The sequence below is a fragment of the Hylobates moloch genome, unplaced genomic scaffold (genome assembly GCF_009828535.3).
Source record: "Hylobates moloch isolate HMO894 unplaced genomic scaffold, HMol_V3 SCAFFOLD_20, whole genome shotgun sequence".
In the NCBI taxonomy this organism is placed as follows: domain Eukaryota; kingdom Metazoa; phylum Chordata; class Mammalia; order Primates; family Hylobatidae; genus Hylobates; species Hylobates moloch.
Genome location: NW_026652295.1, coordinates 53,170,498 through 53,191,973, shown reverse-complemented (window position 1 = coordinate 53,191,973; position 21,476 = coordinate 53,170,498). Strand labels below are relative to the sequence as shown.

General features: G+C 36.1%; 1 protein-coding gene across 4 annotated transcripts in view; it reads left to right on the top strand.

Moving 5' to 3' along the window:
- Positions 1 to 4,741: 4,741 nt before the first annotated feature.
- The window catches only part of HMGCLL1 (3-hydroxymethyl-3-methylglutaryl-CoA lyase like 1), a 143,053-nt gene continuing 126,318 nt past the window's right edge, over positions 4,742 to 21,476 (top strand). For 2 of the 4 annotated variants that reach the window (XM_058432512.1, XM_032140819.2), the window contains exon 1: positions 4,742 to 4,986. In XM_058432512.1, the coding sequence (XP_058288495.1) occupies positions 4,879 to 4,986 (108 nt within the window). In that variant the 5' untranslated portion in view covers positions 4,742 to 4,878. Of the gene's footprint in view, positions 4,987 to 6,743; positions 6,834 to 21,476 lie in introns of all 4 variants that reach the window. The other 2 variants (XM_032140820.2, XM_058432513.1) reach the window with 2 other exon arrangements.

Here is a 21,476-nt window from a genome sequence, read left to right as displayed (position 1 = left end):
TATTATATGGTAGTAATTTATTGTGGTCATTTTATACAGAGAAGAAATAGGGAGAAGAATGGGAGTAAGTGTAGAGCAGGTGGCTTCTGTTCAGTTTTCTTTCTTGTGAATTAGTCAAGACATCAGAACCATATCATGAGATCCTCAGGCTCTGAGTTAAATCCAGTGTTCTTCATTCTGTTCAGCATCTCTTGTTCCCTATCTTTATTTATAGAATGATAGGAACTCCAGAATACATTGAAAATTATGGAACAAATATAATACTCAGAGAAAATTTCAAGTAAGAATTCTGTTAAATATGGAGCTTATCATGGAGATTCTTTCCCCTCCCCTCAAACTACTGATATCAAGAACATTCTCAGAAGCTAAATATTGCCAAGAGGCTCACAAGAAGGCACAGACCTTGCTAGTCAGGATCTGAGGTCTTAAGCACCACATAGAAGCATACATTTAAGCAAATGGCCATGTAAGTACGGTAGCTAACTGGGCCATGAACATGAACCATTGGTCTCAAAAGGCCATTCCATATATGAGAGATGAAAAGAAGGTCACCTGGTTCTGTGGGTGAGAAAGTAAATCTCCATAAGAAGACTGAAAGCAAGTGCCATCATGCATGATTTTAAGTTTTATATTTATTATATCTTTATGAGACTCCAAACTAAGATGTTAACAAAAAACAAATCCTAGCACCACCAAATTAAATCCATTAGATATCCCAGTCAAGTAAAAGTAAAATCATCCTTTAGGAATATTTCAATAACCCATGAAAGATTCCTATAGAAAAATAAATGGCTTCATCAAAGATAAGTTTACATAAGCAAATTACCAAGCATGCAAATTTTGCTTTGTGTATGTATTTGCTTTGCACATACAAAGCAAAACTTTAAAAATATAAAGAGAAATTGACAGAAACAGAACTATAGTGGAGGATTTCCACTGTCATGCTGTTTTGGCAAATTAATTATACATACAAACATTCATATGATCATATTCTAGCTACCTACTTCCCTCTCAAAAAATAAATAACATGCTATACTTTAGAAAGTTATTATAAGAAATGATTTTGATTATATGTGTGTGTGTGTACATACATATATGTATACATATATACAGATACCATACAGCCAATAGCATCGTGGTTTCAAATAATTTAAATTAAATAAAATGGGAAAAACAAAAAGTATATACAAGAAATATTAATTTTTTCTGTCTGAAATAAAATGTATTAAAATGTTTCTAGAATTAGAACACTAAGTGTCTTCATTGATATCTTTATGCATCTTCTGAAATTCTCAAAATTGCTGTAATAGGAAACATAATTAGAGTGATAGGACATGAAATAATCCTAAAACTTGGGGAAACATACATAATTTGATAGTGCTGAAGTTATGGATAAGTTTAGAAAATGGGTAGGAGTTGAGACTGCAAAGACTGCTAAGAGTCTCTTCAGGAAATATTAATTGAACCATTTTTAAGAAATATGACCTCCTCCCACCCCCAGAGGTTATGGGACACCTCTAAGAATTTTAAGTTCAGAAATGTTTATCAGATATATATTTTCAAAATCTCTCAGACTATACAGTATGAATTGTTGAGCGCAAAATCACCCAGGAAGCCAGACTACTGTATTAATAATAATAATAGCTAACATTTGTTGGCTGCCTACAACATGCCAGAGACCAAATGTTGAACACTTTATATATTCTGTCATTTAATTTTGGCAACAAGTAAGAACTGTTATTGTCACCCTTTTACACATATGGATACAGATGCTAACGAAGTTGTCCAGGGTCACGCAGTCCCTGTTAGAACCTGGCTCCCATCATAGATAATCTAGAACCAGCTCTTAGGCCCTTCCCCACTGCATTATGGTGTTGCTTGTCAAACAGATAGGAAGTGGAGCAGAGAGAAGTTCTTAGCAAAAGAAAAAGAGCAAGGGATGAGTCCAAGATGTTTAACTCAAATCACTTGTTGACAGATCGGTGGGATTAAGGAGAGAAGGAAGTCAAGAATAATTCAAGAGGGACAGGTTGAATTGAATGCTTTTGCACATAGTAAAATCATTAATAAAGTCACTAGAGAAAATAGAAAATTTAATTTGAGGTGAATGTTCATATCTTCTTCTGTTTGAGTGAGTGAGTAAAATGCAATGAAATAAAAATGGCTTAGTCATATGATGCAGCAAGCATAGTATAGAGTGCAGTTGCAGGATATGGCATTTACTTACTTCGTAGTTTTTAACAACTGGTTTCTTTATTTTTCTAATGGAGCCCAAGCTTCTAACCTGTTATATTGCAAGAGAGAACTATAGAACCTTCCACAAACTTCCTTTTTTTCTCATTTTATCTAGAGCTTTTTGGAACAGGGGTACATATTGAAAATGTTTTATTTGAGTAATCAAAACAGAAAGATGTACATTAATATTAAGTACAAGAACATATGCTTTTCAAATTTATAAATTTTAAGCATTCATAAATTAACATCAAACTTTACTTACCAGTAAAAGCACATCTATTTTAACTCCTGTTTATTCATTAGATTAAACATTCTTAAGATATTTGGTCTTTAAGATTTTGGCATTTGTACAAATTTTGTTTAAAAATTTGAGATCACAGCATTTTCCATATGATAGGAATTAAAATAAAAAACAAATACTTTTATATTTATAAGACTTTTCCATAAAAAACACATATTACTATGGTCAACTAATTGGTATATGAAATTTTCTTCAGACCCTTTTAATTTAGAAAACGATTAAGCAATACAATTTTTTTCCCCTAAATGTTCTTGTTCTTAGTAGCAGAAGATCATATCATATCTGACTTACGTTAGAGGTCTTATTCTCCAAAAGTTTAGACTTCAATTTTAATTGCCAATCCTTTTTGAGGTTTAGAATGATTGTTGACTCCATTTTGAAGGTTGCCTTGCTAAATTATTGTTGTTCAAGTTGGATCTTTTAAAATTATTTTAAATATCATGTTCCCTGTTGCAGAATTTAAATATAGAGAGAAAAATGATAGTAAGCATAGATGTAACCAGTACGGTCCATTTCACTTGCAGTGGAACAATAACTAACAGCTGAGCTCTGCTGGTACGGCTAATAGATTTAGCTCTATGAATGTACACCTGTATGATAGTCGTGCTTAGGTAAATAACAACCAGAGTTTTGGTGCTTTACAGAGTTTTAAGCGCATCCAGGAATTGCATAACTTCACTTCAGCAGTTCAGAGAATGTTCTCCAGGTTAAACATCGGGCTGGGCTCGGTGGCTCACGCCTGTAATCCCAGCACTTTGGGAGGCCAAGGCGGGCAGACCACAAGGTCAGGAGATCGAGACTATCCTGGCTAACACGGTGAAACCCCGTCTCTACTAAAAATACAAAAATTAGCCGGGCGTGGCGGCCGGCGCCTGTAGTCCCAGCAGCTGGGGAGGCAGAGGCAGGAGAATGGCGTGAACCCAGGAGGCGAAGCTTGCAGCCAGCTGAGATCGCGCCACTGCACTCCAGCCTGGGCAATAGAGCGAGACTCCTTCTCAAAAAAAAAAAAAAAAAAAATCCTTGGTTCACCGTGAGAAGACTATGACCTCCTCACCCTCTCTGCCGTTTCTAGTGCAGTTTTACCAAAGGATCTGCATGATTTCTCTTCCACTCTTTGTCTTTTTCCTCCCTTAACCCATTTATTTTTATTACCTGTGGAAGTCTCACCGCCCACCCCCCAAACCCCCACCCATGCAACACACAAGTGATAAGGATGGTTTGACTTTGAATGGTAAATTTCTTCTGTGTGTTTATACCACGGTGTGCATCAGTTGGCTCCTGGTTTACATTTGCTCCATCAGCCACCAGGGCTGGTGGGTATTCCTGGTCATGGACACCCTGGCTGGGTCTCCGGAAGACCCTAGGTACCCTGCACGAGACTATTCTTGATGGCTATGTCATTTTAGCTGCAAACCACTGAACCCACTGCGAAGAGTATTAGGGTGTGACAATACACATAAGTGTGCATGTGAAAGAGAGGTGGGGAAGGTAGGCCGGTGGTCTGCTCGAAGGCTATTTTTTCAAACCCTCTCTTCCACTAAAAATGTCTCCAATTCTAAGATCCTAAGAACTTGTTTAGAATTTTCCGTTTGGATAAATCTAGTCCTTAGGGCTTTAATAATTTTGTGCCGTGAGACTTTTAAACACGCAGTTCCATTTCAGCGCTTAACTGCAGCACCAACTTACAGCTTACCTCTCATTTAGGAACGTACCTCTGAGAGTACCTCTGACATCTAACCCAATTTAAGACTATCTTTTCCTTTTTATTAGACTGTTGGATATGTTTTAACCTTGCTGATTGCCTCAAAAACATTTTTAAATAGAGCTTATTGTTATAAAGCATAAACTCCGTGAGCTCAACGGTGGGCAAATCTACACTTCAGCACCCAAGGCTGCAGCTGGGAATGAACGAACTCATCAACACAAACACTCATGCCCCTTCCTTTTATTTTAGACCCCTTTTCTTCTACACGTGATCTGAGCCAGGTGAGAAGTAGGTGGGCACCTGAAGATACAGTCAGCCCTGGGCGCTCAGTGTAGCGCGGAAAATGAGCCACCCCTGAACGTCCTCTGGCTCAGCTCCTTTCTGTCCTGTTCAGGTGCTCTGCATTTCTGTCTATTCCCTCAGGTGCTCCGTGCACCCGCTGCCCCGGGCGCGGCCACCTGCCACGCCCTGCTCCCCGCCCTCTCGGCGCTGCGCAGTGCGCAGAACAGCTCTCCTCCTCACAGCCAGTGCACCGGAGGGGCGCGCTCCCGAGCTGGCGCAGTTTCCCAGCGCGGTGCCCGCCCCTCATCCTCCTCCAGTCTCCCTCCCCTCGCCGACTGCCGCCCCAGGCTCCGCCATGGGGAATGTGCCATCCGCGGTGAAGCACTGCCTCAGCTACCAGCAGCTTCTCCGGGAGCATCTCTGGATCGGGGATTCAGTGGCAGGGGCGCTCGACCCCGCGCAGGTACCACCTCGCGGCCCAGGGTGTCCCCACCCTCATGCGCACTGACAGCCAGCCTCTCTCCCTGCAGTCTCTTGGTGCCCTCCTCCCTTTATGTCACCTCCTCACCCCAGGACCCTTCCTGCAGCAGTTCTGTCGTGTTAGGCCGCACCCCTTAAACGGTTTCCCGTTATCTCTCTTCGGTGAATGTATCGACCCGCCTCTACAGATCAGACCCAGCAAAATCCCTGCCTGTGACCATTTGGTGGTCGCCTAAAGAAAAGAATTCCTTCTCTGTGTTTTCCTGGAAAGGGATGCATTACGTAATACAATTTGTATTCATAGGTATTCCTTCAAGGGTACCGCCCTTATTCTCAGTGCTCCTTGTACTGTGTAACAGACTACAAATTTGTCACAATGTGAGGCAGAAAAAGGAATGAAACCGGTAGAAGGTTAAGAAGACATAGTAGGATGAAATAATCCATCAGAACATTAATTATCCCGAATGTATTTGTGCTTCAACAAACTTGAAAGAAAGTGTAAATAACAGCAATTTCAGACTAAAATGTATTCCCACATTGTTCCTGAAAGGCCATGTTAAGACAATAGGCAATTTAATATTATTCATATACTTATGATTTAAGGCACTGTCAACCAGTGTCAGATAAAGAAAAGGTGTATAAAGAAATTAACTTTTTCCTTAAAAAAGCTGAAAATCTAAAATTCCACAAAATATTAAATAACTGATAATTGTTATGAAAATGTTGAAACATGGAATAAAGGAGGAGCACTGTGAGGACTTCTTGTTGAATTACAGGTGCTGGATACAAGATTATTTCTGATTCGACTAGTGAACAAAATAACTTCTGTTATTGTAATATTTTAGTCATTAAGCGTAATTGTACCATGTGGATTTAAATCAACTATTCTAATATAAAATATTCATTTTCTATTGTGTATTCTCAGTTTAGTGTATCATATGTGAAACTGCAATCTTATCTCTACAAATTGGAATTCAGCATTTGTGTTCTTTAGAAGATATTTTGTTTCTCGTTACTTAAAAGATAGCCATGGTCATCTAACTCAAAACCTGTTGATGACAGTGGTAGAGGTGAAAAGTTATCCTTTATCTTCCCACATGTGAACATGTCTATTTAATTTTCCTACCTTCTATTTTGACCTTCCTGATGTAACTTTTATCTTAATGTTCTTGACTTTTTAAATTCAGTCTGTTATTTAATCAGGAACCATTAACTTATAAGTCTGAGACTTTATATGACTTTTCTTTTTGAGTGAATATTATATTTTTCTCTCCCTCTTTATTTTCTGATTTGCACATTTTGTGAGTTTTATGGACAATGATAGAAGATTGGCTGCAGGTAAGGATGTCTTATTTGCCCTGCTAAGATATGGAAGCAGGTTAAATGAAAATGACTAGGATTCCCGAGAAATAAAATTCTGGGGCATTCACCAGCTTAATGAAGATTTTTTTGGTCCGTTCTGAAGAAATAATAGGGCTTCTCTAAATATTGCCTTTTTACCCACCAACTGCTTTGCCTAGAAAACTCTTATTTGTCTCTCAAGTACAGATTTTTAAAATCTTTTTTTTTTTTTTTAGTCCAGCCCTTTGCTCCTTCCAGAGTTGCGTTCTCAAGAATTTTTAAAGATAATTCTGTTTTAGTTCCAATACTGTTGAATTGTAATTTTTTCTATCTCATGCTATTTGAACTCACAGCAGCACTGACATCTGACACTTGGCTTTTTGAACTTTATCTTCCTAGACTTCTGTTCTAACAAACCTTCACTGCTTTCAGCCCGATGTCTCTGGTTTCTCAGTCTCCTTGGCAGGCTCGGTGGCTTGTATCCACTGGGTAAATATCCAGATGCCCCATCACTATCTACAGTCTTCCTAGTGTGAGTGTGAGTGACAATCTACCCTCACTGATTTGGTTACTGTTTGTGTACCAGTGTTTTCTAGACTTACATTCCCCTGTTTCTCTTGAATTCCAGTCCAGATGTTCAGCTGCTCATTTGACATCATCGCTTGGGTATCTCAAAAGCAACTCAAACTCAAACATTTTCAAAATTTTATTAATGTTCTACTCCTTCCAACACCGGACTTTCTCCAATATTTCCTATTGCAGGGAATGCCATTATAATTTATTCAGTTCTACGAGCCATACACCAGAAACTATCTTCTTTCATTTCCCTCACACCCAAAGTATCACTGAGTCCTGCAATTTTACTTCTTGAATTTCTTTCAAATCTATTTTTCCAACTTCACTGCACCAATCAATTTTAAAATGGCATTATCTCTCATTTGGATGACTGGGCTGTTGCAGTAGTTTTCTTACTTTCCAGGAATCCCTCTTCAACCCAATGTCTATATAGCTAGTCGGAAAGTGTTCCCTATTTCAAATAAAATAATGCTGTTTCCCTGTTTCAAAACCATCTATGAATTTCCATTGCTTTTAAGAATGGACATCAAAACTTTTAATGTTTTCTAAACCTCAAATGATCTTTTCATTGCATCTCTCAGCAACATCATCTTAAGCTATTCTTTTTTGTTCTTGCTACTTTAGCCACAGTGGCCTTCTCTGAGTTCTCTAATAGATTGTGTTCCCTCTGGAACCACAGTGTTTGCTTACTTTCCTCTCGGCTAGGAAGATTATTTTCAACAAATTAACTTCTAATTAATCTTCCGCCCTAGACTTGCATGTTACCCTCTCGTGAAATCTCTCCCAGACTCTCCATGCCAGCAGCTTTTTTTCGACTTCTATGGCATAGTAACCTATTGTACATAATATACATTATATATTTATTTTCATGATTACTTGATATTTAATTGCTTTGCAGATATTAAGCGTAGTAAAAGTAAGGAAGCAATTCATCACGGGATTCTCAACACTTATCAGAATGTCTAGTTCATTTTTTATGGCCAATAATACTTTTTGAATGAACAAATGAATTAATGTTTTCCCTTACAGGCCATAAGCATCAAATGCTTATGAAGACCATGAACTTCTTCTTAGCATTTGTTCAAGGTCCGACAAAATGACTGGCACACTGTAGCATCGTGATAAATATTTGCTAAGTGAATACAAAATCAGTGAGAATGGGGACATGGTATAGAGTTTGGTCTTAGCACCAATCGTTGAATATTATTACTGTTTTTCTCTTACCTTTTTGTCTCATAGGACTTCATAGTAGTTTAATGGAGAGATGAGGTAAAAATGGTTTCTGGAGGCTGTCAACACAGCAGAGAGCTTAACTAATTCTCTTTTGTTGAATCTGGCAGAGAGAATCATGAATAAACCTGACTCCTGTGATATGAAATAATTTGATTGTAGTTAGAACAGATAGAAAATTCTGTATTTTGCACACGTTTGTTTATTGCGGCACTATTCACAATAGCAAAGTCTTGGAACCAACCCAAATGTCCAACAATGACAGACTGGATTAAGAAAATGTGGCATATATACACCATGGAATACTATGCAGCCATAAAAAATGATGAGTTCATGTCCTTTGTAGGGACATGGATGAAACTGGAAAACATCATTCTCAGTAAACTATCGCAAGGACAAAAAACCAAACACCGCATGTTCTCACTCATAGGTGGGAATCGAACAATGAGAATTCATGGACGCAGGAAGGGGAACATCACACTCCGGGGACTGTTGTGGGGTGGAGGGAGGGGGAGGGACAGCATTAGGAGATATACCTGATGCTAAATGACGAGTTAATGGGTGCAGCACACCAACGTGGCACATGGATACATATGTAACAAACCTGCACATTGTGCACATGTACCCTAAAACCTAAAGTATAATAACAAAAAAAAAGAAAATTCTGTATTTTGAAATAATTATGTATGTGCGATAGAATATTGAAAACCTCGGTATTTTTCTGCTACCAACTTATTCCATGGTTTTGTGTGTGCAAGAGCATGGTCAGACCTTAATTTTTCAGCTTACATATTCGAGATAATATATCCCTGACGAATTATTAGACTTAAATTAAATATTGTGTGTATGAATATATACACATATACATATTAGAAGTTTAACAATGTACTATCAAATATAAAAAGAATAAATATGAATGAAAGGCTTAATTCTATCACAGGTCCACTAATTAAATTATTTGGGTCTCCGTTTTTGCTAATGACAATGGTTTTGCAGAAAATTTCCTTAATAGACTAAGAGGTTGAAATTGCTCATTCTGTAATTCAAGCTATCTCTTAGGACCTGTTTTATTTTCTGTAGTTGTCTCTGTTAAAAAGAGTATAATGAAGCTGGCTTAATTGGTATGTTTTAAAGTTTTGATTAAATTTAAGTTTCCTAGTGAAGCGATCCACCTTTGATTTTCAAGTGTTCCTTAAGCAATAACTAAATCTCTTCACATATTAATGCCCTTTTGCAAAAGTAAAATTTCCAGAGACCTAAATGCTAATATAAATAATGCTTCAAACCTATTATATTTCTAAAATAAAATAGTAGATTATGTGAGATTAAATTTATAGTTATTTTACATTCGATTCTGATCCTTTATGTTACATTTGCTGTCAGCAAAAATTATGATTCAGCGTAAAGTTATTTGGTGCTAAAGGGTCTCTGGAATTTAAGTATATTATATTTCTGCTTAAATGTAATCAGATGACAATGTATCTTTATACTTTTGGCTTGCAACTATGTAGTTGTTAGTACATTTACTAAATATCTTAGGATGATTGAGGAGGAATTTTCAGACAGGGACCAAACTGCCATCATACTGTTTTCTATTTGTCTCATGTATTCTTTATTTGTCTCCTTACCATTTTTTTATTCTTTTCCAGCTTCTTTTGAAATCATGTAGCATTTTAATTTCTCATTTTCCCCCTGAATTGACATGTTAGTGATATACATTTTTTTACTATACTCTTAATTGCTATCTATAAGATGTCAACATACAACCGTGGCTTATTAAAATAATATATTAGTACTATTACAACTTATTAAAAATGCAAATATGACTCTTTAACTTCATTTTCTGTCCTCTGCCTTTTACGTTTTTGTTTCCATATACTTATTATCTATATGGTGTATTACAGTCAATATCCATTTATATTTGTGCACATATTTTCTCTTTTCTCTTTATTCCTTTCTTCATCTCCATTTTTTCCTCAGATTACTTTCCTTCAACCAGAAGTATTTGTTTCAATATTTTCTTTAGTAAAAAAACTACTAATATTGATTTTTTTCAGTTTTTCTTTGTTTGAAATTACATACACACGTACACTAATGTATATATATACACACACATATATGATGTTTATAAGTATAAATGAATATTTACTATAAACATAAGTTTTATCTAAAAAATTAACAGACATGATAGCAGTGCAAAATGCAGATTTCTCAACAGATACAGTGGAAGCCAGATACAATAAAATCAGCGATTTGTCTTATTTTTGGTCCTTTGATGATAATTTATCTTTCATTCTTTTCTTTTTGTATTTGGTTTCTAATAGTATGACTATGGCATATCTAGGCATACTTTCTTTTGCATTCATCTGGCTAATAATGTACAACACTTCTTGGATCTATGACTTGATGTTTGTTGGGTTTCACATTTTGGAAGCTTTTCAACAATTTTTGCTTCAAACGTTGTTTGTTTCTTGTTTCCTTTTAAACCCTCTCCAGTTAGGCCTACAATATGAAGAATATTAGAACTTTCCCTGTACCTTATTTATTTCTTGCATTCATTTTTTTCATTCTTTCTTTTCTTCTCCATATTCAATCTGAATATTTTCTTCTCATTTATATTCCATTTCAGTAATTTCTTCTTCAGCTTTGTTTAATTTGCTGTTAATCTATTTTATTGAGTTCTTAATTTCAGTTATTATATTTTGAGTTAAAGCGTTTCTATGATTTCTAAAAGATAGGCTTCAGTTCTTTGCCACGATTCTCTATCGTATTATAAATTCTTGAATATTTATTAGAATTATTTTAGATCCCATGTCTGACAACTCCAATATCCAGATCTCCAATTAGTCTGTTTTATGTATTTTCCTTCCTGGTATGCCTACAAAATTTAAATAATATGTTAGACACCTGGTATGAAAATAATTATAGACATAATTTGAGACTCTGAATAATACTGTCCTTCTCAGGTGAGATTTCTCTTTGGTGTTATCAAACAATAAGCGTAGAGATAACTTATATTAAGCTAATCAAGTGCTTACCTGATATGAGGTTTAGCCTACTTTACTTGTGAGGGCTTGACTTTTTTCTCTTCATCCTTACTTTTTGTATTCTGCAGGCATTCAGAGGTCCTAACTAAAACCTAAGATGTTTACTAGGGTTGCTCCTCCTTGCTGAGACCTGAATTCAAACTATTTCCACTCCAGCCTTGCTAGGTTCCTGGAAGATCTGATGGTTTTGGCTTCTCAGTTGCTCATACAGAATTGGCAAATGCCTCAAAAACAAAAGTTCTGCTGACTGTTGGGCTCACCACTTTATTTTTTTCTCCTGCATAGTATATTGGCTGCTGAAATACCCATTAACTAAATTTCTGAGACTATTAAGCGAGTGTTTTTCATTAATTTTTTATCCAACTAATATAGTTGTTGTCAGTGAGAGGTTTGTTGTGAACAAGCTAGTCAGCCATTATTGAAAGATTATATAATAAGGAAATTAAATTTAAAAATGCCAATTGTGCAATTGAGTTTAAATTGTAAAAATATATTCATTTACCATACTACTTGAACTTGTTATACTCCATTATATATGTATAGTAGCATACATACTATTCAGATTACCAATTTGAATTACAAAGAAAGAATAAAAAGATTATCTGCCTCATGAAAAATATTGTATGGAAAAAATGACTATTCCAAATGGTTTTTAGTATGAAGAACAAGTTATAAAGGTAATGAATATATATTTTAAATAATGTTAAAAGTAATATTGGCCAGGCGCGGTGGCTCACGCTTGTAATCCCAGCACTTTGGGAGGCCGAGGCGGGCGGATCACGAGGTCAGGAGATCGAGACCATGGTGAAACCCCGTCTCTACTAAAAATACAAAAAATTAGCCGGGCGTTGTGGCGGGCGCCTGTAGTCCCAGCTGCTCGGAGAGGCTGAGGCAGGAGAATGGCGTGAACCCGGGAGGCAGAGCTTGCAGTGAGCCGAGATCGTGCCACTGCACTCCAGCCTGGGCGACAGAGCAAGACTCTGTCTCTAAAAAAAAAAAAAAAAAAAAAAAAAAAAGTAATATTATGCCCAATTTTAGTACCTGCTCTTTGAAGAACAATGTACTATTTACTCCCTCTTTGTGTGTAATATACTTTAATAAAATTTTGATAGTTTAATAAAATAGTTTAGTAAAGTTTGTTAAATAAAGTAGTTCCTTTATAATGTTTTGCCTCTATTGGCATAATGTATATCAAATCTTTTCATTTTATTAGCATAAAGTTGGTAAAAGTATTTTCTTATTATTATTTACTTTTCAATCTTATCTTTTGCATTGCCTCTTTCTGATTTGGGTACATTCTCTTTCTCTTTCTCTCTCTATAAGTCTTCCTACAGTTTATCACTTTACTCAGAAGTATCTTGTAGCCTTGTTTATCCTCTTGACTGTATGTATATGTTTGTATCTGCTTATGCATATGGATGATGTGCTAGCAACTTTCTATTCTTTGAAAAAATTCTTCTCTACTTTTTTTACATCAGTATTTTAATTTTCTTTAAATATTTAGCTCACTTGATTTTAGTCTTTTTAAAAAATGCTTTAAGACTATACCTGCCCATTTCTCTATTGTTTTGCTTTAAATGTATGTCTTATAAGCTGCTTATATGATTACTCTCTAGCTTTAATTAGATGAATTTACCTTTAATCATGTTTGATCTATTATTTTTTATTTTTTATTTTTTGAGATGGAGTCTTGCTCTGTCACCCAGGCTGGAGTGCAGTGGTGCGATCTCGGCTCACTGCAAGCTCCGTCGCCCAGGTTCACGCAGTTCTCCTACCTCAGCCTCCCGAGTAGCTGGGACTACAGGCACCTGCTACCATGCCCGGCTAATTTTTTTTTTTTTTTTTTTTTTTTTGTATTTTTAGTAGAGATGGGGTTTCACTGCGTTAGCCAGCATGGTCTCGATCTCCTGACCTCGTGGTCCGCCCGCCTCGGCCTCCCAAAGTGCTGGGATTCCAGGCGTGAGCCACTGCTCCCCGCGTTTGATCTATTACTATGTTTATCCTACTTTCTGCCATATCTATCAGCCTTACTCACCATTTTACATTTTCTATTTTTAAGGCTGTTTATGCCTTTTCAGCATTCTTATTTTATATTTAAATCAATACTATTGTTTAGAGCAAAATATATATTTTAAAGAATGAATTCACTTATTTTGAGAAAAAGATTGTTTAATTGTTACACCATGATTCTTCAAATAACATGTACCAGGCATATTACCATTCTCAAGATGCTTTTTGTTGATGTAAAGCATCTAACAGATGAGGTGAAGGTAGGGAGTTCCAAAGACTTGTAATTTTTACTTGAGGTTAAAGATTTAATCATGAACACAATAAAGTTAGAAAGTTAAAAGGATAGGTATTTGATATGGTTTGGCGGTGTCCCCAACCCAAATCTCATCTTGAATTGTAGCTCCCATAATTCCCACACGTTGTGGGAGGGAGCTGGTGGGAGATAATTGAATCATGGGCGTGTTCCCCCCATACTGTTCTTGTGGTAGTAAATAAGTCTCATGAGATCCGATGACTTTATAAGGGGTTTCCCCTTTCGCTTGGCTCTCATTCTCTCTTGCTGCCGCCATGTAATATGAGCCTTCCATCATGACGTGAGGCCTCCCTAGCCATGTGGAACTGTGAATCCATTAAACCCCTGTTTATTTATAATTTAGCTCGTCCAGATATGTCTTTGTCAGCAGCGTGAACATGGACTAATACAGTATTTGTGGTCACAGACTTAATAGGCGAGCTGCCACAAACAATAATAAGCCCCTTTTATGACCATATAGATTATGGTCAGAATAGAGTAAAGGTCCAGTGAATTTCACTGAAAACCAAATATTGGATGGAAGGTCCACCAGGACATTGAATAAACTGCTGAATGGTGTCAGGATTTGGGATGAAGAGAATGATGGTAAATAAGTTCTAATGGCCTTGATATATGAAGGATACCAATCATCAAGCAGGGATAAAGACTATATGGCCAAATCACGTAGATTCCAAAAGCAGGGCCTTTTAAATTAGTAAAAAGAAGTGGGAGTCTTCAAGAAGTAATGGAAATTAAAGATGCCATACTTAATTCTAGTCTCTAGTCAAAGAATAGGAGACTAAACAGTCTCTCCTTGAGAGGGTTACAGGAGAGGTGCCTCCTTCTCAAAGGTAATTGAGACCTCATTTAAGGCCAGGAGATCATAGGAATGTTCAGTAAAGAAGCTGAGAATGTGGTAGAACTTTTTAGGTATGAAGCTGAGTTTACAGCTGGAAAAATAAAGAAGACTTGAATCTTACTATAACAGGAAAGTCAGAGAACTATGTAGGGTTCTACAGAAGGAGGAGACGATTCTTGGGAATAATATATTGGGAAATGACTAAAGAAAGCTGGACTGTAAAATAAGGTGGCTTATCAAGTGAGTAAATCTCAGTAGTCTTGAGGTGGCTGTGAGTTTTTTTGGGTATCTCAGCCTCAGCCAAGTCCTGGGTTTATTGCATTTTAAGAGAGTCCTTATCTCTGTAGCATGGAGAATCTAGCTTTTATTTTTTATTTTATTTTATTTTTTTAAATTTTATTATTATACTTTAGGTTTTAGGGTACATGTGCACAATGTGTAGGTTTGTTACATATGTATCCATGTGCCATGTTGGTGTGCTGCACCCATTAACTCCTCATTTAGCATTAGGTATATCTCCTAATGATGTCCCTCCCCCCTCCCCCCACCCCACAACAGTCCCCGGAGTGTGATGTTCCCCCTCCGGTGTCCATGAGTTCTCATTGTTCGATTCCCACCTATGAGTGAGAACATGCGGTGTTTGGTTTTTTGTCCTTGCGATAGTTTACTGAGAATGATGTGTTCCGACTTGACTTACATGCGCTTTTGAAGGAAAGCTTAAGGTTGTTCACATTTTGATTCCTGAAGGGAAGTGGCTGGCTAGTGCATGCTGAGAACAAGGCCAGCATCCCCGGGGAGTCTGGCTTGGTCTCTGTGCCATTGGCAAGTGTGTTCCTTGGTGTTTCATCAGAGATATAGCCGTGTTATGCCCTCCTTATTTTTTATTTTTAATCAAGTCACACATGTTATTTAGTATGAGTTGCTTGTTATAAGGACATTTGTAGCTATACAGCTACCACTACTGAATGCTCAATATGAACCCGGCACTCCCTGCTTACATCCAGTAACTCATTTAATCCTTACAATCATCCATTTTACAGATTTGGTAACTGTGGTTCAGAAAGGTTAAAAAAATGTGCCTATGATCAACAGCTAGTAAGCTAGAATTTTAACTCAGGCAGTTCTAGTTCTAAAGCCTGCGATTTTTGCCATGATACCAGTGCTTCCTAAACTGTTCTTGTGATAAGAGTCACCTAAAGTGTTTATTAAATATAGAGGAAATTTTGATTCAGTAGCTCTGAGTTGGAGCCCAATTATCTTTATTTCTACTTAACCCAATTTTAGTAAACACTGTGTTGGATGGTGCTGCTACTCCTCTACCCCTGTATCTGCTGTCAAAGGGTCACGTTTCCTCTAATCTGTCTTTCCAGAGCTCCTGGCTGCTGCCCATGAAAAAAAGACTGCTATGAGTTTTGACTTCCCTTCTATCCTTTTTGAGGTTGAGACTAGAGTTCTGCCTGGAATAGAATTGCATTGGATACAAAAGGAAAAACAACTTGGTTTCCAATAAATTTCCTGTTCCCTTCAATCTTCAATACTTTCTGTCCTTGGATTTCTGTTGGCTCCTGTATTCCTTGCTTTCTCAGATTCCAGCTGGCTTTCACGTGCTTCCCTCCCCCTACTCTATGGTCTTGTTTTTTTCATTAGCACTGAGCTCCTCCAAGTCTTCTGGCTTTCTTTATGCTTATTCACTCTGTGCTGTAACTTTCCCTGACCCTTTCTTCTTTCTGTGTCTGTCCCCTTCCAAGTTTAGCTGTGTGTGTGTGTTTGTGTGTGTGTGTGTGTGTGTGTGAGTGTGTGTGTTTCATTTTACTTCCCCTAATCAACCAAGGGGTTAGACTGTGCACACCCAGAACTTCATGGGTTACTCTCATATGACCCATAGTTCTTAAAAGATATAAAGCAAAATTGTGTATTTGGAGGCTATCATTTTTATAGAAATTCAGATTTGAAAGGGATTGTCCAGCCTGCTTAAAGCCCTAATAATGAAAACAAAGTTTAGAATCCCAGTTTCCTACCATTGTTCTGACTACGTATTGTTAGTCCACGTAGGAGTTGCAAATTAGCAGCCTAGGGGAGCCCAATATAACTCCTGAAGTATTTTGTTTGGTTGAAACTGCAGTTAAAATATAAGTAAACTTGAATGCCTTTAAACAGAATTTGAACTATTTATTAATATACTTAGCTTCCTCAGGAATCAAGATTATCTTCCTGTGATTATAGATGTTTGGTTTTATGATCTTTCACATGAACAATTACATATTTAAATGAGACCATTTCTGAACATTGGATTATTTTTCTACAGGGTGGAGCCTAATCATTCATTATCATTCAGCAAGCAGGAAATTATCTTTAAATTGCCAGTAGGTTGCCATCTTCCCTTTTGGACAATCTCCCTTTTTCTAAGTGATCAGAATTTAGTCCTAAATGAAAACTCGGTGTTTTTAATTTCTTCTCTCAGATATAGACATATTTATAAGCTGATTTTTACATTTTTTTCCTATAGAAAATAATACCGATTAGTAAATCTTGTTCCCAAAACATGCATTCCAAAATCAGACCTTAAAAATAATTTTATGTGAAGGTCATTTTTAGAATTATTTAGATTTATGGAGGTTTTTATTTTTTAAATGTTTCTCCCCCCATATAGTTTATATGACTGCCAAGTAATAACAAGAACAGAAAAACTCTCTAAAAATTAAATAAGTAAATAAACAAAAGCTGTGGTTTCTAAGCAATAATGAAGGGACCAGAGCTGTGAGTTCCTAAAAAAATTTTTAGTACAAGGAACTGAGGTTTACTTTCCTGGTTGAGAGAGAAGAGCTGGCTTCTAGCACTCTGATGCTAGCAGGGCTGTAAGTATCACTGTGGAAGAGGAGGGACAAAGTGTTATGAGAAACAGAATGCCTAGAGCTTCTATCTCAAGGGCATAGCCCAGACCACATTTTCATTCTTCATTGCTGTGTTCCTTTGAAAGCTCATTTCTCCATTCTGCTGTTTATTTAGATCATGTTAATTTCTTTTCCCTGCAATTCTTTCTTGCAGTTCATTTAAAAACACAAGCCTGTAAACTTGTTTTAATTCGGCTTAATTCAATTAGTGATAACAATAGTAATCTTTGTGGTGAAGGTGGTTGCCAGGGTCAGGTGGGATTTGGATAGAGAGAAGGCATTCCTGTTCAGAGTAAGATGATTGACGATTTTGGTGGAATTGACAGCAAAATCATGGGAGTTATTCATTTAGTTATGTGTGTGTGTGCGTGTTTGTGTGTATGTATACCTATAAAAGTATAACTATTATCGATATTCATCCATCTATCTAATCTATCACTTTACAAAAATAATTTTAAGACCCCATAATCTTATAAATTGTTTTATATATTTTCTTTCAAATTTGATGAGTTTGGAGGTTCACTGACTTTTTACAAGTATTGAGACTATTTCTTTTGTATCCTTCACCTCTCCCGATGGCCAACCTCAATACTTTTATAGTACTTAGGATACCCATCCTTGTTTTCTTCATGTTCCCTTTACAATATGGTTGAATAGAATGAAATATCTCTTTATTAAATGTATAATATTTGCACTGCTATGTTGAGGTCTTTTTAAGGGGTGTGGCTATATTTTATTTAGTTTTCTGTTATCCCAAGGATATAAACATTTAGGTCTTCATTAAATGTTTATAGAAGTAAATATAGCCAACATTTCTGGTATTAAACTTTAGGTGAGTTTAGCCAAATTAACTGCCTTTCTGATTGGCAAAATATGTATTTAATTACATCAAATAATATCTTTGAGTAGTAAAATTAGTAGCTGTAGTTCTTGTTTAGTCTTTTTCATATTAGACTATAATGCCTACTTTTAAATCCTGGTGGCATTTTTAGAAAATTTGAAAGCCTATTTGTTTCTTTTCTTGGCTGCTGTTGTAAAGATCAGAGAAATCAGATTCCAACTTTTCATTTCTTTTCCATATCTGTGTTTCTATTAAGTTAATTCACACAGTGCACAATGTGCATTTTCACGTGACTCTATTTTACAGGAGAAGGAGTAGAAACATTGAAGGGTGTAATGATCCCCTCAGGGTTAAGCAGCTTCTCTGTTGCAATGTCTGAGCTATGGTCTCCGGTTTAGGATTCAGTGTTCAGGCTCTTTTTTCCACCAATAGTAAGCGCCTCAAATGTCACCTTACGCTTATAACTTTCCAAGTCACGCTTCCTTGATTTTGTGAAGTAGAGAAATACAGATGGCAGAAAACTTCAACTACATAAAAACGCCTTTAACACAAGTTTTATTCTATGAAATCAGCATTTCATAAAGTCTTTTTGGTGAACTTCATTAAGAAGCAATAGGGTCTAGGAAGCTTGGCAAACAATGAGGCAGGAAGCCCCAAAGAGAACATGTCTGTCAGACATTTTTCCTTCTGAGTTTTCCTTCCAAATATTTTTGGACCTTGAAGAAAGTGGAGTGGCTCTCTGCCACTACTTTCATACATCTGTAACCCACTGGGTGTACAGAGTCTGGCATTCACTTTTTAAATTCTCTACTCAATTTCATATTTATTTCACTGTGAAATAGAAGCTGATCATAGGTTAATGTTGAAGTCAAAATATGAATCTTATTTTTGTTAGACACAATTTCTATTTTTGAGAATTTTGATGTAAGACCTGATAACTCCTTAATTTTTAAAATGATATGAGACAGTTCAAACCTTGCATTTTATAGAAAACTGTGGACCTGGTCAAATGTTAAAGCTGAGAATAATTTGGAACTCTGCTTGCCTAGGTTTTAGGACTGTGTCTAAAAGACAATTTCAAGACCTTGGAGAAACAGATGTAGTTATTCAGGGTTTCACTCATGAATGTCTGCTATCATTTAGCCCCCATTCCCTTATGACAATATTTTAATATTTAATTTAATTCTGCTAAATGTATGTTCTAGAAAATATTGAAAGGAAAACTTGAGCTAAAAAAGATGGAGCATAAAGCTTGCATAAATACTCATCTCTAGAGAGCTGGATCCCTTAAATCTACTTGCTCTTTGAAGAATGTGTACAGATGCTGACTTTTTGATGGGAAAGATATAGTGATAATTTATTAAATAAAATGTCAATCATTTGTCTTAATTAAAAAGTGTTATATAAGGGCAGTAGTAGTATTTTAACATACTTGCTGTCAATTTGCAACTTACATCACATGGGACAAATGAAATAATATACAATATACAAAATACTATATTAACCATTCATAGAGTATTATTAATAGGAATCTGGAAAATTATATGATTAGAATAATACTAACTCCTCTTTAACAACTAGCAAAATAATTTCAGTGACTTTGCTGAAGGCTTTACATAATTTTTGAACTCTTAAGAGTTTTGCAAAGAAGATCCTGTTATTCTCACTTTCAATATAAGGAAATGGAGGCTCAGAGAGTTAATAAAACCCACTCTAGGCCACTCACCTGGTAGAGGTACTGGACTTTAACCTACACTAGGTACCAAAGCCTGAATTTTTTTCACTGCATAATGTCAGCCTATTGACTAGTAGGAACTTAGGTTATAATAATACAATTATTTATCTAGTACTCATTGGAAGATAACTTTTTTCTTTTAATATATTAATCAAGTTCTAGATTAATCTATCACTTTAAGGAAACAAATTGTACTTTGTTACAAATGCTTAGGATGAAGTAGCTCAACTTCCATCATTAATTCATGTTGAGACTCAACATTCACAGGCTGAGGTGGAAAAACCTGAATGAATCACTTTTCTCTCAGAGACAGGTTATTCAGACTCTGTAAAGTTATTCTATAGTGTTTTTTTTTGAAAATTTTCATGACCTTCTCCTTTTGTTCTGTATGTGCTACACCACCAAATTCTTGTAAGCTTTATAGGCTATTTCTGATACATAGATCCTTCCTTAGTTCTTTAGAAAGTAGCTCAAACTCAAAACATGTACAGTTGACTCAAAGTCATCAAAAAGATCAAATTTATTTAAAATGTATTACTGCATTTATACCAAATATTGTGTAATGTAAACTTCATGTACATAATGAAAATTCTTGGATAACGTCTGTTGGGAAATATATTTACTTTGCTTCAAACCACTGAATATTTAATCTTGTTTATGAGACCATCAGAAGCCATAGTGTGTAGAGTATAATGCAATAAATGTAATAAGAAAACCTCAGTCACCTAAAAGATGCTGAGGTACTATTTTGAGGTTAATGAAAATCTTGGTTAGTAAGATATGAACTGAGACATATAAAACAATAATTTTCCATCATCTTCACAAGAAACATAAAAGTAAAGATAATGCAACAAATTGTACATGATTGATCAGAGAATGAAAAAGATAATGTATGAAAAAAATAATGACAAGGCAGTTGTCCTCATACCCACAACCCCACCCGTAAGATAAGAGCTTCATTATATTTTCATTTAGGAAATGAGGAGTCTCAGGAACCCAGAGCCAGTCACACTGTGACCAAACACTTGAACTTATGCTATCACTGAATGCACTTTCATGAGGCTTTGCTGCCTTTCCATTTCTGCTTAGCATTTCAAAAAACTGCTGCACGTGCTGAATGTTGAGGTAGCCAGAAGTTTTCAATGCCTTATTTCAACAGCTCCTCATTCCTCCTCTCCAAAGGAGCTTCAGTCTGTGATGCTCATGCTGCACCATGGACCTCTCAGGAAGCCCTGAGCCCCATCATATTTGATGGCACCTCTCCCTCTTTTACGAAAGGTGAGAATAGGAGAAGCCTAACAACTTCTCAAACTGTTTGAAAGGAGAATTAAAATATGATCCTTGTCATTAATTTTGTATGAACTCTTATTTAGCTAGTTTTGATGCAGCCGTATGTAAACTTTGGTATCAGGTTCTTTGATTATTCAAACTATAGGTGAAAACTTTCTTCTGTCTTTAGATTCATAATGTGCTTGGAAACATTTACTGTTAATCAGCAGGGACAGAAGAAAGTGAATGCTGAGAACACTTTCATAAAGTTTAAAATATTTAAAATGGGCTGAATTATACCATAAAATAATGATATTTCACTAATTCCCAGGAGTGAAAAATAAGTGTGAAAAATTAAATTTATGCATAATCAATAAAATAT